Source organism: Vespa mandarinia, chromosome 4, assembly GCF_050613455.1.
Source record: "Vespa mandarinia isolate Hongniang chromosome 4, ASM5061345v1, whole genome shotgun sequence".
Classification (NCBI taxonomy): domain Eukaryota; kingdom Metazoa; phylum Arthropoda; class Insecta; order Hymenoptera; family Vespidae; genus Vespa; species Vespa mandarinia.
The window spans coordinates 6450092-6471563 of record NC_140813.1 but is presented as its reverse complement, the minus strand read 5'-3'; the positions used below and the strand labels follow the sequence as shown (position 1 = coordinate 6471563).

The window sequence follows — 21472 nt, the reverse complement described above, 5'->3', positions numbered from 1 at the left end:
ATTTAAACTATATTTAAGCAGTCATTAGTCCCCGACATTACTTCACTACAGGTGTATTACTACACTACTATAGATGGAATATATAATACAAAATAAAACATATTAAAAATAATAGCAATAGATTAATATTAACTTTATTCTTTTATATTATTACTACTACAATTATTTAAAAATCAAAAAAACATTTAAATCTTCAATAATAGAGAAAAGAAATTTATTTTTTTTTATTAAAACTTATATCTATCTAAATAAATAGTTATTAATAATTATGTATAAATCATTATTTATAAATAAGTATAACAAAAAAATTAGAATTTTTCAGACCGTTTCTCTAAGAAATTATTTTAACTTCTATTATATTTAATCTATTTATCTATTGAATTATGATAAACAATGTAGAATGTAAGTACTTTAATTTCTAATAAGAAATTTTGGAAACGCACTAAAAATATGCAACCATTCGCTCGGTAGTACTTGCGTTATGTAATTTAGATTTTGATTTCAATATATCGCAAGTAATATCGACCCAGGTCTTACCACTTGGAGGTTGCTGCATCTGGAGACCCACGGGCTAACAATGACTCTACTCTAAAATCCCAGGTAATACTCTAAAATTGCGAGGTAATCTAATCGAATTTTCGAGCAAATAAAAAGTTTAAAGTCATCATTTCTTTAATCTGCGTTTATCATATATGAATATATGTTCCGATAAATTTGATTTTGGAATCTATATTGAATTAATTATATCGAATATGAAAAGTTCTTCATCTTTAATCTTCTGTAATGTGGTATAAGTGAAGAACATATGTCTAAATCTGGTTACTTCATACTCATGTGTACCTTTATTTAATGCAGTTCCAGTGTTCTCTGCAATTGCCATTTTTTATTTGTTCCGTGATTTTAGAAAGCTTTAATTTAATGACTAATATAATTTGATTTTATAGAAAAAAAAGAAATAAGAAAAGAAAATTTATGTGTGTATATATAGATTACTTATGAAAAATAAAATTCTGAATTTAATTTAATTTAAATTAAAAAGAGAAAAAGAAACTGAAAAATTTTCGATCCTAATCTAAACAAATATTCTTTTCCCGTAACGCTCGACAAAGGGAAAACTTGACACATATTTTGCTATGCTTGTTTAAGTTCCATGTGCATTTTTATTCAATGCAGTTTCAGTGGTCTTTATTGCCAAATCTTATACATTTTGTAGCTATTACTTTAATATAAAACTTGATTTAATAAAAATAAAATTATGATTTTAATTGAATTTTTTGGAAACGAATTTCTTACTCGACTTTAATAATAATAATGCATAAAGTATAAAATAATCCTATTCGTATACATGTGGCAATGTGGATCAGAGACGAAATATTATGACGTCTCAGTTTCTTAAATTTACACTCCTACATTTATCACTATAAGAACATTTTAAGTGACAAATAATATTAATAATTCGGCATATAACATCTTCTTTACTTCGTACCTTAACCACTATACTATAGAGCATTTCATAACAAATGGCGTAGAATTAAAATCCTCCCTCATTTTAAAATTTGATTACTCTAACGCAATCCAAAAAGAAACTTGAGATCTTTACATAGAAAATAATTACTATTCTTTCGTCAAGAGATATTTTTTCACTGAAAAATTCAAAAAGCATAGGAGAGAAACGAGAATTAGTATATTAATTGCTGAAATCCTGAGCTAAAAATTGATTAACTTAATCTAGGTTCTATGAGCTCTGATTTTACAAGTTTCTTTGTTTTTTTAGCAATGATTCTACTCGATTTTTCTCGATTCTACTCGAGTGAATATTTTAATTATTATGAGAAAATCATGCACCAATTTTACTTGTAATCCAAATTCATCGTGAATGTCTCCATGTTCATTCTTTATTAGAATTAATAAATATCGATTCTTTACTATTTCCGCACGAAAAATATTTAAGATATTCAAAAATACTAAAATATTCAAAATCTCAAATAATTATAAACGTTTTTGAAAAAGAAGACCCTATCCTGATCTAATAAACAAACCAAAAAATAAGGAATCATTCACAAATAAATCTCCGAAGAAATTTACTCGTAATCTCTTAATACTCTTCTACTGATTAATTACAGCCAATCACTCGTGCCGATTCGGACCTTTTGTTCTTGACATGATTGAGTGATCGAAGAAACTTAAAAATTCACTTAATATTTAAGATGTTCTGTGATGACTCCAAAACACTCGTCCGCGAATTTAGGTAGAAATTGAGAGTGAATGATTCGTAAATAGTTGAAAATGAAGTAGGTCGACATCGAAGTTGGTCGAGATCCTCTTCAATGATACACTAACTCTATTACGCGATAGTTATTCTTTAAGGATATGATCATTGAATGATGATACGATCACTGAAGTTAATTTGCGAAACACTACTATCTTTTATAAATATAGTCTTTGCGACTGTTAAAGAAGCAAAATACTTTGCGAACAAACACTGACTCTAACGGCTGCATTGCACGCAGTCGATTCAAAAGCATTTATTGTTTAAATTGCGAAACGCAAACGAATATTGCTATTACTTTGCAATATTTTTATTTTAGCAATTCCATTAGTTCATTGCTACGCACGCGATTGTAATGAAATCCTGAGATAGAATAATACAAATAAAATTACTAGTATCACTATTGTAATAAGAAAATGCATGATATACGAGATTAAAATTTTTAAGTATTGAAATTTTATATTAAAATTATTTTAAGTTGTTCACGCTTTCCCATCTTTTTAATGTTTAAACGACCTGCACCGTTGTAAACGGAATGTGTTGTTTAAATATTACTTTATTGTACTCCGTGTACATTCGAGACTTTAAAAATGATTGAAAAATTATTGAAATTATTAATTTATAAGATTTCACGATTAGAAAGAGGGAGTTTCGTTGTTTACGCGTCAGAATACAGAAGAAAACTAACTCGATAATCGTCAAAATTAAATAAAGAATATGTCTGTATTATACAAGGCCGACTACTCCGAGATTAAAATTTTTAAATATTGGAATTTTATATTTTATATTTGTATAATTAATTGATAATAATTAATAAACATGCTGTAGATAATAAGGAGAGCAAATGATCTTTATGATCAAGATTTAAGAATCTATATAATTTTCATCGCATGACGTTACAGTGCCTTGTGGTAGAGTTTCATATTTTGTATCCACATGAGTGAATACGTGACGTCTTGTTTCCCTCCCTAACACTTTATATCAATGCTTCTACGTCACATGACATTTGATATGCTTATAATATGTTGTCAAGTTTCTAACGTAACCTAATCCTAACAACTATACTACTACTACTTTTCCTCTTCTTTCCCTTGTTCTAATAACGTTGAGCGATAGTTGAGTTACAGCAAGATATTTTCATGATCTAGAAACTTTTAGCAAATCACTAGTATTACATAAGTACCTAGGAAAACCATGTTTAAGTTTATGCGACAAGGGTGCCCTCTAAGCGAAAACTAGATACAAAGAGCACATGTGGTTTATTTTTTCCGTGTTCGATTTATCATTTAGACATCCGGCTTATATGTTGTGTATGAGAGAACAGATTTAGTTTGTTGTTATTACGCTATCTAGAATTGTTTGAATCCTACATTACAGTATAAATTAAGTTCGTTGAATGTTTGGAGTTCCTCAGTGAAGCGATTTAGATTATTAATCGCCGAGAGGGTAGATTATTGATATATCATATATATCTTATATATTTAATTTTAGTTATTGTTATAGAAATAAAAATGGTAAGATTTTTATAATATATGTATGTATATATATATATATATATATATATATATATGTATGTTTAAAACGCTTTACAGAGGTTATATATTTTGAGGTTAATTCTCACGTGGGCTCATTCATATTTACATTTAAACGTATTATGATTATTATTATTATTGTTCGAGATAGATTTATTTGTAAAACATTATGCTTCATTATATAAATTTGAGTAATAATTTTATGTGTATATTGGTTTTTATAGGAAGAAGTTAATCCAAAAGCATATCCTTTAGCGGATGCAACTCTAACCGCAAAAATTTTAAATCTCGTAAAACAAGCTGTAGATTATCAGCAATTACGGAAGGGTGCGAATGAAGCAGCGAAAACTTTAAATCGTGGCCTTTCAGAATTTATCGTAATGGCTGCGGATGCTACACCATTAGAAATTCTCTTGCATTTACCGTTGTTATGCGAAGATAAAAATGTACCTTATGTTTTCGTCCGTAGTAAACAAGCTTTAGGTCGTGCTTGTGGAGTATCTAGGCCAGTTGTAGCCTGTTCCGTTACAGTTAATGAAGGATCACAGTTGAAACCACAAATACAAGCTATACAACAACAGATAGAACGTCTATTAGTTTAAGTTATATCTCTTCATTGTACAATGATATTCGATTCAAGCGTCGAGTTTTTGACTTTTGTATAGATAGATATTTTTGTCACATATCCGGTATAACAATAATTATTAATTATATTGAAATTTTCAATAAACAATAACAAAATTATTTTCTTTATATCTTCAAAACTAGTATATATTTTTATATGATATACATATTTTCTTTTTGTATGTACAAAATTAGACATTAATGGTCATGGAAATGATTCGTTTAACATTTCAAATTATATATATGTTTATATAGCACAAGGTCCAAGATGAAAATTTTTAAGTATTGGAATTTAATATTAAAATTATTTTGACTTTCTCGCGTGTTATCTTCTTTTCAAAGTTTCAACGAATGTACTATTGTTTAAATATTAATTTATTGTACTACGTATACATTAAAGATTGCTTAAATAATTAGAAAATTATGAAAATTGTAACTTATTGGAATATGGCTATATAGATTGAATGATTTTTGATTATCCCACCGGAATGCAACAAAAAAGTTACGTGTTAACTATTAGAATCAATCAAAACTGACAAATCTAGATGGTTGTCATTTTTCTAAATGTTTCTTATATCAATTTTACGTTTTTAGAATATAAATGGAATTTTTCTAAATTTTAACAATATCTCGGAAACTAAGATCCATTGGCATAAATGGCTAAATATGTGTTTCTTTATTTTTTCCATAGAATCATCCGCTGAAACTCATTAAAATGTCTAATGAGTTACCGTGTGAACATTGCAAAATGCATTTTATTGTATTTGCAATAAATCAGAAAATCTGAGCTTCGGTTTATTTACATAAATGAAGAAGCAATCATCTATTTCACGGAAACACATACTATAATGAAAATAAATAGTGGTAATACAAGCTACTTCTCTTTCATCGCAAAATTGGAAGGGCGCTATTATACGAAACTTTCTTTTCCATAAAAAATGTCGGAAGCAGCGTTTACATCAATATCAAGTCCAGGCATAATTTTTGATGAACAAGGTCTCATTTTAAAGAAGAGGATTTCAGGTAAGAATCAGGACTTTTCGAATTTTTAAGAAAACTTTATTTTTATGTATAAACTATTCTCGAAAGAATATCATTTTTCGACGTTTTTTTTTTTTTTTTTTTTTTTTTTTTTTTTTTTTTTTTTTATAAAAAATAAAGCTTTTTTAAGAATTCGAAAAAGCTATATTCTTGCTTAAATCTTAATCTTTAAACAGAAATTTTGTTCATCAACATTAAACAAGAATTACGTCTATACTCCTTGTTAGTCTACACCATTATAAAACCAGAAATAATGAACAGTTTTAATAGGAAGACATTAATTATCCAGTAAATTTAATATCTTATGAAAAGTAGATATACATAATATTGTAATGTACATGTTTTTATTAAAATATTAAAATATTTTTTTAATTATTTGATATATGGGGAACAATTGAAAAAAAAAATATACAGATTGCGTATATTCCATCTATTTTATTTGTTTTTAGCGCAGTATTCTTCAATTTGATCCTTTGGATAAATCTATCTTTGGATGTTTCTTCAAGTTTAATTACTTAACATATTTTTAAATAACAATAGAAATACTTATATATAAATATAACATTTATCGCATAGTGATGATATTTTTTGAATTCCTATTCTTTACATAAGTAAAATAATTTGAATTTTTTTTTTATCTTAAGCTTTAATCGCATTTGCTTATGTAAAAAGCAGAATCTATACCATAAAACATTGCAGTTTTATAAAAATTATTCAAGTCATGTTTAAGTTTATTAATTTATTAATTTTTAATTTTTTTCAAATATTTAAGAAAAAAGTGAACATGTCTGCGCATCATTTTTTATTATGAACTTCTTGTATGACCTTAATATGTTAATAATCTTAGTATGTTATATATACGAAGTTAACCATTAAAATGTCGTTTGATATCACGACATCAGCGTCATCTGCCAACAAATAAGTTATAACTTTTATTTTATACGAATTTATCTTTTATAGTTACCTTGTAGAAATCAAGGGTAATAGGTGAAAGTTGATTTGCATTAAGCATGCTTTTGTACGCATACTTGTTGCTTACGTGACAAACGCGAAGCAGAAGAGAAAGTTCGTTCTTAATAAACTAGTATTAGCAAAGATGTCCAAGTATAAGTTTGTTTTAAATCTGCTCAGAAACGATTATATTATTAAAGATTTATATCATAATAAGTGTAATAATGTGTTCATGATACAGAGGAATGTCTGTTCTTCTAAAGAAAAAAATATTTATCTATTTGAACCTTGCATGTTTGCTGCAAAACCAGTAGTAAGTCAAAAACCAGATTGGAATAAAGCTGTTTCTGAAGCTGAGAAAATTGTGGGATATCCAACATCTTTTTTAAGTTTACGATGGTTGCTCAGTGATGAGATCGCCAATGTGGCTTTACACTTAAGAAAATTAGTTGGATCTAATCATCCTTTGTTAAAAACAGCCAAGTGAGTATTTCAAATTTGTGATATATTGTTTTTAAGAAATATGAATATCTTTCTTCTTTGTATATAGAAATTTGATATATAATGGCCGTGATAGTATGCAAGCTTGGGGTTTAATTATATTATTAATATCTAAAGCTGCTGGTCATTTAAATGTCGATAATATGGAAGAAGATAAAGCTGCTGGTGTTTTACACAGGTACAATATTTTACTTATCCTTGGAATAATAATAAAACGATATTTTAATATACAAATAATGTCACTTTATAATTGATTATAGTCAACGGGCATTAGCAGAAATTACTGAAATGATACATACAAGTCATCTTATACATAAAGCTCTTGTAAATATACCTCCTGGAATATATCCAGAAACATCTGAGTTACATGACATGACATTTGGTAATAAAATTGCTTTATTAAGTGGTGATTACTTACTCAGTAACAGTTGTACTGAATTGGCAAATCTTAGGAATCAAGAGGTAAGTATAAATATATTCTACTTTTATTAATTTCATTAAAACCCATATTCAATTTTAGCTTATTGAATTAATGTCAACTGTTGTAAAAGATTTGACTGAAGGAGAATTCATTGGACGACGAGATAATCAGAATAATCCATTACCATGTGAACCTCCATCAAATCGTAAAGATTATGCTGTAAAAGAATGGACATTAAGAAATGTATTAAGTGCTGGTACTTTACTTGGAAAATCTTGTAAAGGTACTTTAAAATTAGCTGGCCATAGTGATGATATACAAGAGCAGGGCTATGAATTCGGAAAACATTTAGCATTAGCTTGGCAAGTAAGTTCTTAAGTTGGAACTATACTGTATAATGTATACTTAGTTGTATAATTAATTAGAATTTATAATACTACTTAATCATGAATAATTAGATTGATCAATTGTTTTTAGGCATATTTGGATCTAGGGGTTTTTATTAATAAAGAGCCACCTGTATCTTTCAATTTATGTTCTGCACCCATTATGTTTCATATAGAACATGATCCATCTATTTTAACAGAAATAGATAAGGGTTTAGAATCTATAGATAATGTAGATTATGCAAAGGTGAATATCATTAATTACTAATCCTATAATTATGATCTTGTATTATAAAAACACTGTTTATTTTAACAATTTATTAATCTATGAGAGTGCTATTATATATAGGTATACAACATTGTAAGTCAAGGGCCTGGCATTGAATTAACAAAACAGTTACAGAAAAAACACTCACAGAAAGCAACAGAAGTTCTTAGCGTATTTCAAGAAAGTGATGCTAGAACAGCATTATATAATATCATAGCAGCAATGGGAGATTTTTAAATTAAAGTTCAAAGTTAATGAACTGATGTGTGTAATTTTGACAAAGATTGCCCAATGTCAGTTCATACACCGTCCAATTTTCAGTTTTGAAGTTAATATTTAAAGCTGAATAATATACTTACATGTATTTAACTATTTGTATATATAATACATAAATCATGACTACATTATATTTATATATATTTGTGAATAATATATAAAATTTGTATGTATATTTTTAAAAGATTCGAATAATTCTATTTATGTCCCTCGTAAATCTGTATAATGCAAATTGTAAATATGTTTCTATTTTTTCTTTGGATGAAAATATTAACTCTTTCCCGTCAAAGTCCGGGATGTTCAGAATAATAAGTCACGTTTTTATCGTTACGTTGTATGCAAGGATATTTCCGTCATGATTTTTGTGTGATTGTTTAAGAAATGAACTCTATTATGTAGCTTATGTTATAGTACTACATATAAACAAAAGATTAGAGAAAGAGAGAGAGAGAGAGAGAGAGAGAGAGAGAGAGAGAGAGAGAGAGAGAGAAAATCTCAAATCATAAATCTGTGTAGAATTTCCGTCTCACGTAGTTATTGATTGAGCATACGTCACTCATTGCGTAAGTAAAAATAATTCCGACTAACAGGATATCAATGTTTATAACTATTACGACGGGAAAAAGTTAAACTATAGAAATTTATAATGGTGAATCGTTTTAAGTTGACACATGAAATGTCCAGGAATACTAAACAAGGATTATAAATATGTTGTGTAAATGAATATCTGGGTATTATATTAGATTCTGTCGAGTTTAAATCGATTTATTCATAAAAATACGAATTTCATTTTGAATCTCGTCATCTACATCACATAACAATTTTTTGCGTAATTGTATACAATAGATAGTCGTATCGTGTGCAATCAACTCAATCAACAAGATAATAAAACAGAAAGAAAAACGCTAGCATAGATTCAAAGAGTCTACCAAATACGTAATTATGATTACTCTTATAAAATCATTTGCAATCATTATTATTTAACTGAAACAATATGCACATTTAAAAACGATCGACGGTACAAAAATACAACTCATATTAACAGATCAACATACCCTGTTAACACGATAGAACGAATGCATTTAGCTCACAATTTCAAGATAAATCTTTTACGGTTAATAATAGTAGAAAAATTTTTTATAACGGAAAATATCAAAAAGCATTCGTATTAATAATAATATAAATGAAAAGACAGTCGATACGTATTTAATCATAACTAACTAGGCATAAGAATATATTTTTGCTACAACTTCTTACTCGTTCGTTCATATTCACATTCTTAATATCTACTTTTGCAGCAATAATAGCAAGTTTTGATTATATCCATAAACCCGCAAAAATGAGCGCAATATGTCGTGCGTTTCTCTTGGGTTCGTATGCGGTAACTATTAATAAAAAATACCTTATTCGAAGAACTAATAAGGCAGTATGGTAATATGGCTAGATTTGCCTTAAATTAGGCTTCTCTCATTTCCGTTCTTGTTAATATTCCAGACTAAATATAACAGCGTATATTTTATTCACTGCACGATATGCGAATTCTTTATATTTTTAGTAGATCTCATGGGAACTACACGTGAAATCTTGATTAGGAACGTACCGCACAAAATAACAAGAGAAAATTTATCGCATTAGACCGATCGTAGTGTATCGAAATGAATAATAATAAGGATGATAATTTATCGATATCATCGAAAAATATGCTCCTGTAACAATAGACAGTAATAATGGCGTTCAACATATATGAAATTTACATGAATTTCCATAGAAAAAAAAAAAAAAAAAAAAAAAAAGAAAAAAAAAACTATTCGTAATACCCCATTCTAACAAATATCAATATTATTGATAAATAAATAAGAAATGAAGATACGAATGCAATATATGAAAAAAAAAAGAAAGAAAGAAACAACGAGAAGATACACAATTTTCTTTTCCGCTTCTATTTCCTGTTTTTAAGTTCCGATTTTTTCACTTTCTCCTCATAACTATTATCATCGATTTGTCAACAATACTATCTCTAAAATATACAACAAAATCAATATAAAAATACTGCTACTATCAAACTCATTTACGCCGATTTCAGGATGAAATTAAAAAATGAATATAATCCTCAACGTAGTATATTTTTCATTTCAAGAGTTTGATTCGTTAAAGAATGAAAATAACTAATAAAAGATAATGAAAAAAAAGGAAAACAAAAGGCTGTTATGAATATGATTAACGCGCGCCAACAGAATCAGGATTGTTTACCCTAATTAATTTCTAACAAGTGGCGGTCTTACTACAATCGGCCTCCAGCATAGCAGACTCAAATTGTTCCAAAACGCGCATATTTTCTAGAGAAACGGAGCTAATGCCTAGATCTTCATCGAGTTTTTTCATAGAAGATCGTTTTTCCTCAATGATCGGTGGTTTATTTGGAACGTCACTGTGAGGTGTGCTGGACGACGATCGGCCACCATGTAAGTCTTGTCTCTCGACGTCAGCCTTATCATCAGGAACTGATACCTCGTCATCAGATTTAATTTGATTCACTTGTGCGGTCTGGGACTGCGAAGACGATGTCTCGGGCAGGTCTTTCTTCGAAGATGAAATCTTATCATTTACTTCCAATATTGCTTCTATAGATGAAATATTCCCATCAACGTTACCTTTTGTTGTCATTCCTGAACATGGTTCTGCATCCACAAGTCCAACGTATTCAGGAGTCTTAATTCGGGAATTGTCTTCGCCGCTTGGTCCCACTCGTTCAACTCGTTCGTTAAAATTTTGTGTAGTTTCTTCATCGAGAAATTCATTATCGGAACTTCGATGAAAATCCTCTTCGTCTTCATCCTGTTGAGATCGATCGACTTCCTCGATCTCAATGTTCGTGCTCTTGCACGCTAGCTTTGCTCTAGGTGGCGCTGATATATGCGCTTCTTCCAATTTCACGTGTTCGAAGAATTTTGCGATGGTCCCGCGCTGGTGTTCGTTTGGGTGTTCGACTGATTCGAAACGATCAGTTTTGCGATACGATTGTTGGTACAGGTCTGTACGGTCTTTGTCGTTTGTATTACAGGTGGTTCGTGAGAGGACGAGGGTGGTATCGTCGGCGACGACACAGGAGGAGTCGTAGCCTGAGAAGAGAGAGTGGAGTAAGCCACTTGATCGTGTTCTATTCTTTGACCGACCACCGAGAAACGTCTCTTTTGTGTTGGCACTGTTTGACATTGGGAACTGTTCTGTTGAGATTGTGCTACCGTCGTAAGCGGGTAAGAGAAACTCCGTGTCTCTTGTTGTTGTTCGTAGATGATCGATACCGAGCTTGATCCTTGATTGTCTAGTTCTGGGCTTCTTGCCATTGTAGGTTGATCGTTCCATCGGACGGTCGCTGGTAGTAACGGAGAATTCTTCGGAATCGACGATACGGTTGAGGGCTGGTACTGCCCGATTTGTCTTTTTACTACGACTTCGGCCGACCGATTCGGAGAAATGCTTTTCAAGGTAGACGGATGATTGGGCGAGGGTGACCTCAGAGTGAACGCGTGATTCGTACCGGGACGTGGTTGGCAATTGGGAGTCGAAGAACGTTGAAAGACTCTGCCCTTCTGATTGAGTTCCGATGGCAAGCTGAGCGGACCTTCCAATTGGTTCTGAGATCTTTTTAACGATGAGGTATGATTGATGCTTTTCTGGTTGAACGCTACTGATTGGTAATTGGTAGGCATATGGCAACTGGGGCTCCGACTGCATGTAGCTGATGTTTGACTGTGGCAAATGGTTGAGGACGATCGAAGAATAGGATCGGCCACTACTGTTACCGTTGCCATTATTGTTCTCTGATTGCTCGACGTCAGTTCTTGTTGCGATTGCACTAATTGTCGAGTACTCGTGGTTGGGGGGGGTGACGTTACTCGGGGAGATTGGGATGAGGAAGGTCGAGGATGGAAGCTGTCCGATTCCGAGCGCGGAGGCGAGCACGTGCCTTTTCGTAGTTGCATCAGCTTTATAAAGTCCACAAGACGTTTTATGGATTTCTGTGTCCTCTCCTGCTTTCCTAATAGCTCCTGACGCGTACGATGTTGTAGCTGAAGGATAAAGAAAGAAGAAATTACCATTAAAAGATTGCAAATCGATAAAATTCTTTTTGTTTGCTTATAAAATATAATAGAAAAATAAGAAAACCTACTTTTCTATAAAAAAAACTTTTATACAAATGACACGCATGCTTTTGGTGCATAGCTCGATTAATGATCAAAACAAGATTAATACTCACTTCGTGACGAAAACATAATAATTGTCTGAACAATAATTGTCGAGTGTTTACGTGTCTACAAACTCACTATTAATTCACGAAATTTGAACGGTAATATCATTTACATAAATTTCCATAATAATGCAATGCTCTCTATTTGATGCTTACACGCATATTAACGATTTACATAAAGTTCTTTCTTTATTTATTCAAATGAACACGTATCTAAGTAAGCGAACAACTGACATTCTCTATGAAAGCTTATGGATTTGATAAAATCATGAAAATAATCTGGCGAAGATGACAAAATAAACAACTACGAGATGGTAACGTTGACTTAGTAAACGTTGAATCAATCAACAAGACTAAACTATCTGATCGATTAATAAAGACTAATTAAGACCTATCTTGTTTAAAATTGAATAGATAAAAATGTCGATGGATATATAAAATTCACGTATATCAACATGCTATAACATAAAGATGTGTGTCCAACTGTACGAAATAAATTGTACTAAAATGCGAACGAAAGGGGAACTAAGAAAAACAAATATGAATACGTAGCGGGCTTTTCGTTGTTAACGAGGAAATAAAAATAATAAAAGAGCCAACAACGAGATAAACATCCGAATAGTTCGAACGAACTTAAGGGCATTCCAAACGAAAGTATAAGTCGATTAAATTGTTCTTTTTTTGTTCTACGCAGGCCACTAAACGAACCTCAATTGACTGGCCAAGTAGTTGCGAGCGTTTTTCCAACTCGTAAACCTGCAATCTTAGATCCGAGTTTCGCTCGCGCAGCTCATATCTTTCTCTCTCTTTCTCCTCTGCAAGATATTTCGCGTTCAATATACTTGTTTTGGGTGCCCTATTGACGACGATCGACCAAAAAGTTCTTCTTAATTGCAAATTCTGCTTGCCGTATTCAAGGAGCCGATCCTCAACTCACGCTGACGCTTCTTGCGACAGGCTGCCATCTCGCGCTTATTCATTCTCTGCGTGCACTTATGTTCATTAGAGTCTGCGGCAACGCTGCGATACCTCGTCGAACGTTAAATCTAAAAGTGGTGGAGCCATGTTACACAAATTCTCGCACCGCTTTCGAGCGACGTATAACGCATCTCGCGCTAAGAACAACAAATGCTTATATGTCACTCTCTAACTTTCGAACTCCTGTATTTTGTTTTTTGTTTCTTATTATTCTTTTTTTTTCCAAAGATTTGTGCTTTACTTCTTTCGAGTTTCATTTTATCTATCCGAGGAATAAGATACACGGCGCTTATAAGTTCGCGTATAACTATTAGTTCGAAAATCATTGCATCGTAAAATTATGGAAATAGTCGAAAGCTATTGATGCTTCCATTTAGTTTGTTTGCTTCCGTTTAGTTTAGCTCTTTTTTGAGGAGAAGGGGAGACGATAATGTCGCGAAGCGAGAAAAGCGTATCGCGAACGTTCGCAGAAGCTAGTCTGCAGAAAACAAGAACTTTTTTGTCAATCACACGCACGACATTAGAGAGGAAGAAATCATCAACAATGGCATCGAGGACGATTTACCGAGTTCTTCTTCCTTATTGCAAGATTCTCTTCCATTCACTTCTTCCTCTTCGTCATCCTCTTCAGCTTCCTGAACCTCTGCGTCCTCCTCCTCCTCCTCTTCCTCGTCATCTTCGACGAACGCACATTTAGGACAAATTCTTGGGGGTGCCGGCGAGACGGAATGACAGGATACATGGTAGTTGGCCGAACAATTCTCGCATACCGTTAGAGTACCTACGTGTAATCGCCCTTAATTAAATAACTAAATTTACAAGCAATATATATGTTAACATAACTAAGACAAATTAATTTAAACATAGATTAAGAAATATTTAAAATTTCATGGACATGATAAAACATATATCGGTGGACATGATAAACATATAGGGTGATATATTTAAAAGAGAACACCATTTAAAAATGATCTTAAGAGAAATTCCTTTTTTTCCAATCATTTTTCGTATCATAACTTTTTACTGAAAAAAAAAAATTGTTATAGATGTATAAGCAAGGAAAACGTTTGGATGTCTCTACTTATATACCTCACCCTGTATCGATTATTTGTTTCAGAACGTGCAATGTCTCGAAGGCAACGAAAAAAAGTTAATAGTTCTAGTTTATATAAAAAAAAAAAAACCACGATTTTCTTTCTCTCTCATTTATGATATGTATGTACAACTTTTGTTATATGACATGTGACACTGACCTGGATTTCTACACCTTATACAAACAATCGAATCATTTTCGATCCTCTCTATCGTTAAACTCGAAGGTAGTCCTGGTATATGCACAGTTCTACTACCAGTTGATTGTATCGTTTTCGTACCAACGATCGGTAATGATATAGAATTTGAACCATTTTCAACCTTGCCCTTTCCGGTATAGACTTTGTTTTCTGATGCATTCCTAAGAATGTTAGGTCTCGTCATCGACTTTTGCAGGGGAATGAGAGATTTTCCTATCGTCGTTCTCGATGGTGGTGATGTGGATTTTGGTAAGGCTGTCTTACTAACTGGAGGTGGTGATGGTCCATTCATGCGAGCTGTCGTTTGTCGTGTCTGTGGTGCACTTCCACCGGATTGTAAATACGTGCATCTCTTCCTTTTCTATAAACAATATAAAAATACAATAACTATTTTTCATATTAATTTCGTTATATGAATTGGATAAATTTTACATGTGATAAATTTTGTGACGCAAAACATTTCTAAGCTCATCTTGAGTTTGAATTAATACTTCTAAGATCATCTTGAATCAAACCAATTTCAGATACACTTATCTTAAACATGGGGCTCCCGTCTTCTTGCGACGGACTAACGAAATCTATTAAGTGTGACGTACAGTTTTAAAAAGAAAATTTATTTTCTATTAAAAAATAATGTACCATCGGTGCTTCGAAACAGGAGTACACAAATTGAGGATTAGCCGTGCTACGCCGTTTTCTTTCTACCCTCTTGTTCTGTAATTCGGAATATCTCGCATTGGTGATCAGGCTCAAATTGGATAGGAACGTTATCTTTTCGTTGACTTCGTTCTTGCAATCTTTCTTATCAAGCTCCTCCTGCGTCTCGTTTGAATTTTCATCCATGGAGACCTCTATGACATCGTCCTCGCCGGATATCGTCTCCACCGAGCTCGATCGATCTCTACGAAAATACCAAGTATATGCATGTATTCATAAATTCTGAAAAAGGTCAGAAATGAAAGCATCATCAATTCTTACTCACTTGGAAGGCGAATTTTCTTGCGAGGGCGATGGTACGTCGCTGTTGCGCACTGTGTCCTCGTAATCATCCTTCGATATCTTAACATCAAGATTGTTGGTGTTTCCCACCACTTTGTTACTTCTCTTATCATTATTATTTGTGATATGACGATTATTATTATCCAAACCAAGTAACGACGCTAACGAAACTTTCGGCCCATTTGCATTTTGCGCTTTAAATGCTTCAACCTCTTTGCGCAGCCGCTGTAGGACTTGCTTCTACAAACGGGGAAAAAAAAAAAAGAATAGAGATTGTTATAAAATGGAAATAATTCTTTATCAAAATGATCACACGACCGTTGAAATCTTCGAACGTGATTAGAAAAAAGGCTCTTTTCTTGAAATTAATCTAGATGATAGTTCGGATTAATTAAATTTCGTAGATGCGCTAAAGACCGAAGAAAAATAGATCGTAACAAAATGATAAACGTGACGATTAATTTCTAGAAAAATCTTTCTATTTCTCGAACGTATTCTTCCGTTGAGGGAAGAGAAACGAAAATAGTGAGTTGAAAAAAAAAAAAAAATACAAACGCTTTAGTCGGATGAAAAAAGGGAAAATGAACAAAAATTAAAAGGAAAAGGAAAATGAAAAAAAGAAAAAGAAAAGGAGAAGAGAGGAAAAAAAAAGGAAAAGGGTAAAAAGATATTGCGCGAGATATTTTATCGATTGGGAGGCTCTTTCTCTTTTCTCATCCTCCGACTTGGTCTCTCCCGTATTCTCGCTCGTTCTCCCCTACTTATAGTTACTTGCTCTCTACCGTCGTCGCTTCAGCTCCCGCCTCCCTCCCCCACCCCCATCATCATTCCCATCCCCGTTACTAGTACTCGTTTCGTCCGTGGTTCATCGTCGTGGAAAGAAAGAGAGGAACGTTAAAAAAGATGTCATGAGATTAAAGACAAAGGTGCTCAGTAAAAGAATCAAGTTATATATCTTTTGAAAAATAAAATTATCAAAGTTTGCTTTTTGACAGGCATATATTATTTTCGAACTTGTACTATAAGAACAACGAATTGAATAGTATAATTGATATGTAATATTTCGATGATTAAAAAAGTAAAAAATATCTTTCGAATGATCTTTCGAGAATCGTAATATTAAACAAGGTTAACTTTTCTAATGTGTAAATGGAATCAAGGACGAGCAGTACTTTGTATATCTCTTTCTTTTGTTTTATTTTCCGAGCTGTGTTTAATTGCATGATTTTCTTGTTCCAAATAATAAACGATAACAACCAACAACATTCGACGGTTATCCAAAGTTTTTTTTTCTTTCGCACGTCTTTCAAGAAAAGAAAAGAAATTTGTTGAAATCCACTCAACTTACCTGACATCTATCCAAAGAGACGATGTGCAAATGGATGTCCTGTATCCGTCCGAGAATGATAGTGTTCTGCAAAAAGAATATCGTATATTTGCGTCACTATAATTTGTTATGACAGATATAACGACGCATTCATTCCTTTTATTCGTAACGAACGAATGTTCGTCAAATTTTTAGAATCAAAATGAAAATATTTAGAAAGAAAAAAGTTACTTACGTGTGGATCATCTTTCAATTTGCCCACGCATATCTAGAATTTATAAGAGAAAAAAAGATTATGTTAGCAATAGTTAAATAAAACAATTAAATAAAAAATCAAACAGATTATGTTAAAGAATTCCTATTGTTTACACAATTGCTCGCAAATGAATAACATTAAAAAACTTATAAACACGTATGTGGCTCGTTCTAAAAAGTTTAACTTAATTATTTTCGCATAATTTAATATTCGTTTATCAAAGGAAATTCTTCAATTTTTACAATTTGAAAATATCTTTTTCTAAAAAGTACTCATAATTTCTTCGTTCTTCACAATCATTCGCCATTTTTTTCTCAACTTTTACGACGCACGTAATAGAAAGAGTGCATATACATTTAACGGCACGTCTCTTTTCTCACCCTTATAGCGTTTCACTCTCGAGTTACTAGTGGTAGTAAATGTGTAAGAAAAAGTCCGAAAGGCTATGACAATACTTTTCATTTCTTCATCCGCATTTAGACGCGTCTAACCTATTTTTCTCAACATGGAGTACGATTTAGCGTAATACTTCATAGTTCACTATGATAGAAGACTGTAGATAGGAGAATGTAACTGTATGTCGTACACTATAATTAGCGTTACCATTAGAGAGGCGATATAGTTTATTTATATTCGTAATACTGATTATCTAAAAGTTCTTTAGTACACTTCATGTGTTTACAAACAGCAGTATAGTTTAGTTACAAACATACACACACAAATCCTTCTTTATGCATGAAACTAGTCATATGCGATATGTTAATGCGATATTTCTCGATTATTGAATATTACGCAAGTACATAAATATTCCCGATGATTTTCATTGCGGAAAATCGATTATAGATAATGATTGATTCGTATTTATGTAACAATAGCCAATCATTAATCGACATAAATCTATGATTGGCTAATGAAAAATAAAGCGCCAATTACGAATTGCCAAAATACGAGAATAGTTTCATGAGATTTCCGGCGGATTATTGTAAGTTCTTCCCATTTCTTGAAAATGCTCAATAGCCTTCTCTCTTTAAAATAATGGCATAGTATCGATGCCGGCGATATCGAATAAACGAGAACATTCGCAGCGGCTACACTTCACAAAGTCACTCCGGAAAGAAACATAAAAAGACATTTCATTTTACGTAAAATGCTTTTTTTTAATTCAAAAAAAAAAAAAAAAAAAAAAAAAAAAAAAAAAAAAAAAAAAAAGTTTCAAATGTATTTTGTATTTTAGGAATATGGATAAACTATTTATCGTATATGGATAAATTTCAAACGTGAAAATAAATTTAACTTAATTTCTAGATTTAATATTATATAATTTCATAATCGAATTGTATCATTTATTAAATCGTTGAGTAGAAATCAAGTCTCATACTTTCAAACAAAAAACAAAACAAAAAAAAAATAAAAAACAAAAAAGGAAAATAAAAAACAAAAAAGAAGGAAAATATGCCATTTATAAAATTTGAAAGAATATAATTCATTAATAATATTTATTATTAATGACGAAATAATCCATTGATATTCGTACACTGCTCATACAAATCGATCGGAATATTAAAAAGATGTCTGGAAAAAAATTAACATCTGCGCATCGAAATCAAAAACTTTTCTCTTTCTTTATTAGACAATAAAAGTATTAAAAGTTTTAATTATTGCATAAAGATAATCACGCAAGCGATTCTATTCGTTGGGAGCACGAAACAACTGAAAAACAGACGATTGTCTTCTCAAGTATATAGAGACACGAGAAGCCTGGCTCATCCCGACGCGCTATATATATGTATATATATAAACGTGTATGACAACGGACAAGAATACGCGTTTCGATTGAGTCCTCTTATTCTATTTTACATTCCTACAAATTCTAACAGTCACTTATATGTATAGATAGTCGTCGATCGTTCGAGGCCATTTTAATTTAATTCGTTGCTTAAGACATTGATTTGCATTCGAATGTTATGCTATACGGTTGTTTCATGGAAATAAGAATTGAAAGAACGAAATTGAAGCGCTCTAACAGACGAAAGAGAAAGAGAAAGGAGGTTGGAGAAAGAGGAAGAGAGAAAAAGAAAGAGACAAAAACTTCTTCAAAGTCGCACGTCCGCATCGAGTCGACTCGTCGTCGTTCCTTCCTAACAACGAAGGTTAAGGTCTCCGTTCGTCGTTGCCGGTGAAATAGCAAGGACGATATATGATATTATATTCCTTCTCATTGAACGATATATTGAACGAGTTTTCTCCAACGAAACTCGATCCAATGATATACGCTTATACCGTTGCTTCGTCTATTATGACGAGCAAACGAATGCGGAACTTTCGATCGAAGAATCTCTTAAACGGCGTGATATGCGAGAGGAGAGCAACAGCGTTTCTTGTAACCCCCGCTTGACGGCACGCACGCTCGCCCGTTTGCGCGCGCGCTCCGAGAATCCTAAAATCTTCATTCGAAATTTTGAACTCAACCGAACACCGCGGATTGAGTTCTTTCTCCATTTTCTTGTCTCTCACTTTCAAATATATTTATGTTAAAACATAACTCGACCCAAGCAACGATGAAATTTTTATCTATATATAAAATCCGGTATGGACATGGATATCTTGCGCGTCTCTATGAAAGAAAGGAAGGGGGAAAAGAGGTGGAGCGAAGAGAAAGAGGAAGGGTAAAGACGCGCGAACAGAAAGGAAGTGCGAGCGAGGAGGAAATGGCAAGAGAGAGAACAAGAGAAAGAAAGAGAGAGAGAACAAGAGAAAGAGAAGAAGATGAAGAGAGCGTCGGTGTGTGAGTGAGCGCGAAACAAAAAGAAAAGTATAACTATACTAGTGTTGCTATACTATGACTTTTAGCAAATTCATGCATTTCCCAGCTCGCTTCTTTAAAGAGGCGCAAAGATTTAAAATCGATAAAAGTAAATTGTTCGACTGTACTTTGTTTTGAAGTTCTCTTTCTATCGCGTGCACGTCTCGAATCATCGAAAAGGCGATCAGCATGAACGATTGCCAGATATAAGAACGATCGTTACATACTTACATACATATAAAGACAAATAGAAAAAGAAATGGAAAGCGAACCGGTAAAGGGGGGAAAGGGAAATAGAAATAGAAACACAGAGAGAAAGAGAAAAGGGAAAAGTTTTGTTCCGATCATCTTCAGCTTTTTTACCCGCGTCTATGATAACCGATTGACACAGATTAGTATCGGCATTTTCTCACCTGATGATCGCGTATGGCATTCTTCAGCTTGTTTTGCACGGTGAGTATTTCTTCCTGTAGCGTCTTAGATATCTCCATACTCGTTGATGGTGCAGGTATGCGCGTTTTTCGCATCCAAAAGTATATACGGGATAACCGTAGTAACGTGAGCGAGAGAAGGGGAGGATGGGGAGCCTCCTCCTCCCCCCTCCCAGCCGCCAAATCGACGAGAGCCGCGACGTACGAACGAACACCAGCAGCGTGCACTGCTACTACCACCACTATACTATCATCACCGCCACCACACCAGCAGCAGCAGCTCTACCACTACCACCGTAGACAGTACACTAACTACAGTATCACACCACTAGCACAACGAGAAGACAGGAGCGAGGCGCGGACGAGCGGATCTCTTGATCGTTCGCACGCGAAAATATCTTTGAAAAAAATTACTTTTTATTTAAGTTTTACCCAATGACACTTTTACGACCACACGAATAAACGAAATGGAAATTCAGATTGTAATGAAACAATACAAGTGTTCCTCTCTTCTTCTCTCCCTCTCTCTTTCTCTCTCTCTCTCTACACGCGCACACGTACCTTCGTTAGTCGCGTTGTTGCCCTTCCGCGACGAGAGCGCAATGTAAGTCGGTGGGACACGAACACGGGCACAAGACAGGATACGGACACCGACACCGAGAACCGACTCCTTCGCCCGTCAGCGAACGTCTGTGCTGCCACCAATCTCGACGTAGCGCGCGCACAAAGACGTACCGAGCGCTTCAAGCGCCCCGTACCACCTTTCTATGCTTCTACCTGTTTTCTCCAAAAAGAAATTAAACAAAAGAAAAAAAGAAAAAAATAAAGAGCCGGTACATCATCGACATACACATAGATTACTGTTCCC

At 32.9% G+C, this 21472-nt stretch overlaps 3 protein-coding genes across 10 annotated transcripts; 2 read left to right on the top strand and 1 right to left on the bottom strand.

The window, feature by feature from the left end:
* Positions 1–3518: 3518 nt before the first annotated feature.
* Positions 3519–4537, top strand: LOC118443120 (NHP2-like protein 1). The gene is made up of 2 exons (XM_035869631.2): positions 3519–3783; positions 4026–4537. Exons 1-2 carry the CDS (start codon positions 3781–3783, stop codon positions 4401–4403), a joined length of 381 nt encoding a protein of 126 aa, XP_035725524.1. The 5' UTR covers positions 3519–3780; the 3' UTR covers positions 4404–4537.
* Positions 4538–5104: 567 nt separating this feature from the next.
* On the top strand, positions 5105–8896 carry Pdss2 (Decaprenyl diphosphate synthase subunit 2). 3 transcript variants are annotated; one of them, XM_085656478.1, is made up of 8 exons: positions 5105–5289; positions 5377–5448; positions 6729–6900; positions 6968–7096; positions 7179–7380; positions 7439–7705; positions 7817–7972; positions 8075–8896. In XM_085656478.1, exons 1-8 carry the CDS (start codon positions 5274–5276, stop codon positions 8228–8230), a joined length of 1170 nt encoding a protein of 389 aa, XP_085512604.1. In that variant the 5' UTR covers positions 5105–5273; the 3' UTR covers positions 8231–8896. The 3 variants fall into 3 exon arrangements, with proteins under 3 accessions (XP_085512604.1, XP_085512605.1, XP_035725517.2); XM_085656479.1 differs by having other exon boundaries at positions 5220–5448; XM_035869624.2 differs by lacking the exons at positions 5105–5289; positions 5377–5448 and having other exon boundaries at positions 6299–6900.
* Positions 8897–10026: 1130 nt separating this feature from the next.
* On the bottom strand, positions 10027–21299 carry LOC118450240 (uncharacterized). Of its 6 annotated transcripts, none has more exons than XM_035885838.2 (9): positions 20587–21299; positions 17350–17382; positions 17136–17201; positions 15771–16027; positions 15428–15689; positions 14750–15149; positions 14062–14277; positions 10921–12339; positions 10027–10845 (listed from the first exon to the last, which is right to left on the bottom strand). In XM_035885838.2, the coding sequence occupies exons 1-9, from the start codon at positions 20698–20700 to the stop codon at positions 10532–10534; spliced, it is 3081 nt and encodes a 1026-aa protein (XP_035741731.2). In that variant the 5' UTR covers positions 20701–21299; the 3' UTR covers positions 10027–10531. The 6 variants fall into 6 exon arrangements, with proteins under 6 accessions (XP_035741731.2, XP_035741730.2, XP_035741732.2 ...); XM_035885841.2 differs by having other exon boundaries at positions 10651–10849; XM_035885837.2 differs by having other exon boundaries at positions 10027–12339.
* Positions 21300–21472: the final 173 nt, after the last annotated feature.